The sequence below is a fragment of the Cynoglossus semilaevis genome, chromosome 13 (genome assembly GCF_000523025.1).
Source record: "Cynoglossus semilaevis isolate Cse_v1.0 chromosome 13, Cse_v1.0, whole genome shotgun sequence".
Taxonomy (NCBI): domain Eukaryota; kingdom Metazoa; phylum Chordata; class Actinopteri; order Pleuronectiformes; family Cynoglossidae; genus Cynoglossus; species Cynoglossus semilaevis.
The window spans coordinates 1640731-1641187 of NC_024319.1; the positions used below are offsets into that span (position 1 = coordinate 1640731).

The following is a 457-nucleotide window of genomic DNA, read 5'->3' on the forward strand; positions in this document are numbered from 1 at the left end:
TGACTCAAACAAACTGACTCAAACTGACTCAGAGTGACTCAAACTGACTCAAACTGACTCAGAGTGACTCAAACTGACTCAAACTGACTCAGAGTGAGACTGAGGTTCTTACACTGCACGGCCAGCTTGAGGGGGAAGCTCTCAGGTTTGACCTGGGTCCTGTGGGCCACCACGCAGCTGATGTCTTTCCCGTTGTCTTCCGGAGTGGGAATCATGCGGTACTCGCTGGTCACGGACACCGTGTTGTCGTCTCCGGTCTTGGACGTCAGGGTCCCGTTACCGCTGGCCGTCGTCACCCAGGAGATCTGGGCCGGGGGACGACCGTTGACAGACTCACAACGGGCCACCACGACGGGCTTGGATCCTGCCTCCACCGTGACCACGGAGGCCGAGTTCTGAGGCTTGGCTGGGGGGGGGCGGGGGGGGGGGGGGGGGGGGGGGGGGGGGGGGGGGGGGC

At 62.4% G+C, this 457-nt stretch overlaps 1 protein-coding gene across 1 annotated transcript in view; it reads right to left on the reverse strand.

Annotated features, from left to right (window-relative positions):
* si:ch73-22o12.1 (poliovirus receptor homolog) overlaps positions 1–457 on the reverse strand; it is a 56305-nt gene that overhangs the window by 7968 nt on the left and 47880 nt on the right. The window contains exon 4 of the mRNA XM_008322821.3: positions 113–406. Within this exon, the coding sequence (XP_008321043.1) occupies positions 113–406 (294 nt within the window). The remainder of the gene's footprint in view (positions 1–112; positions 407–457) is intronic.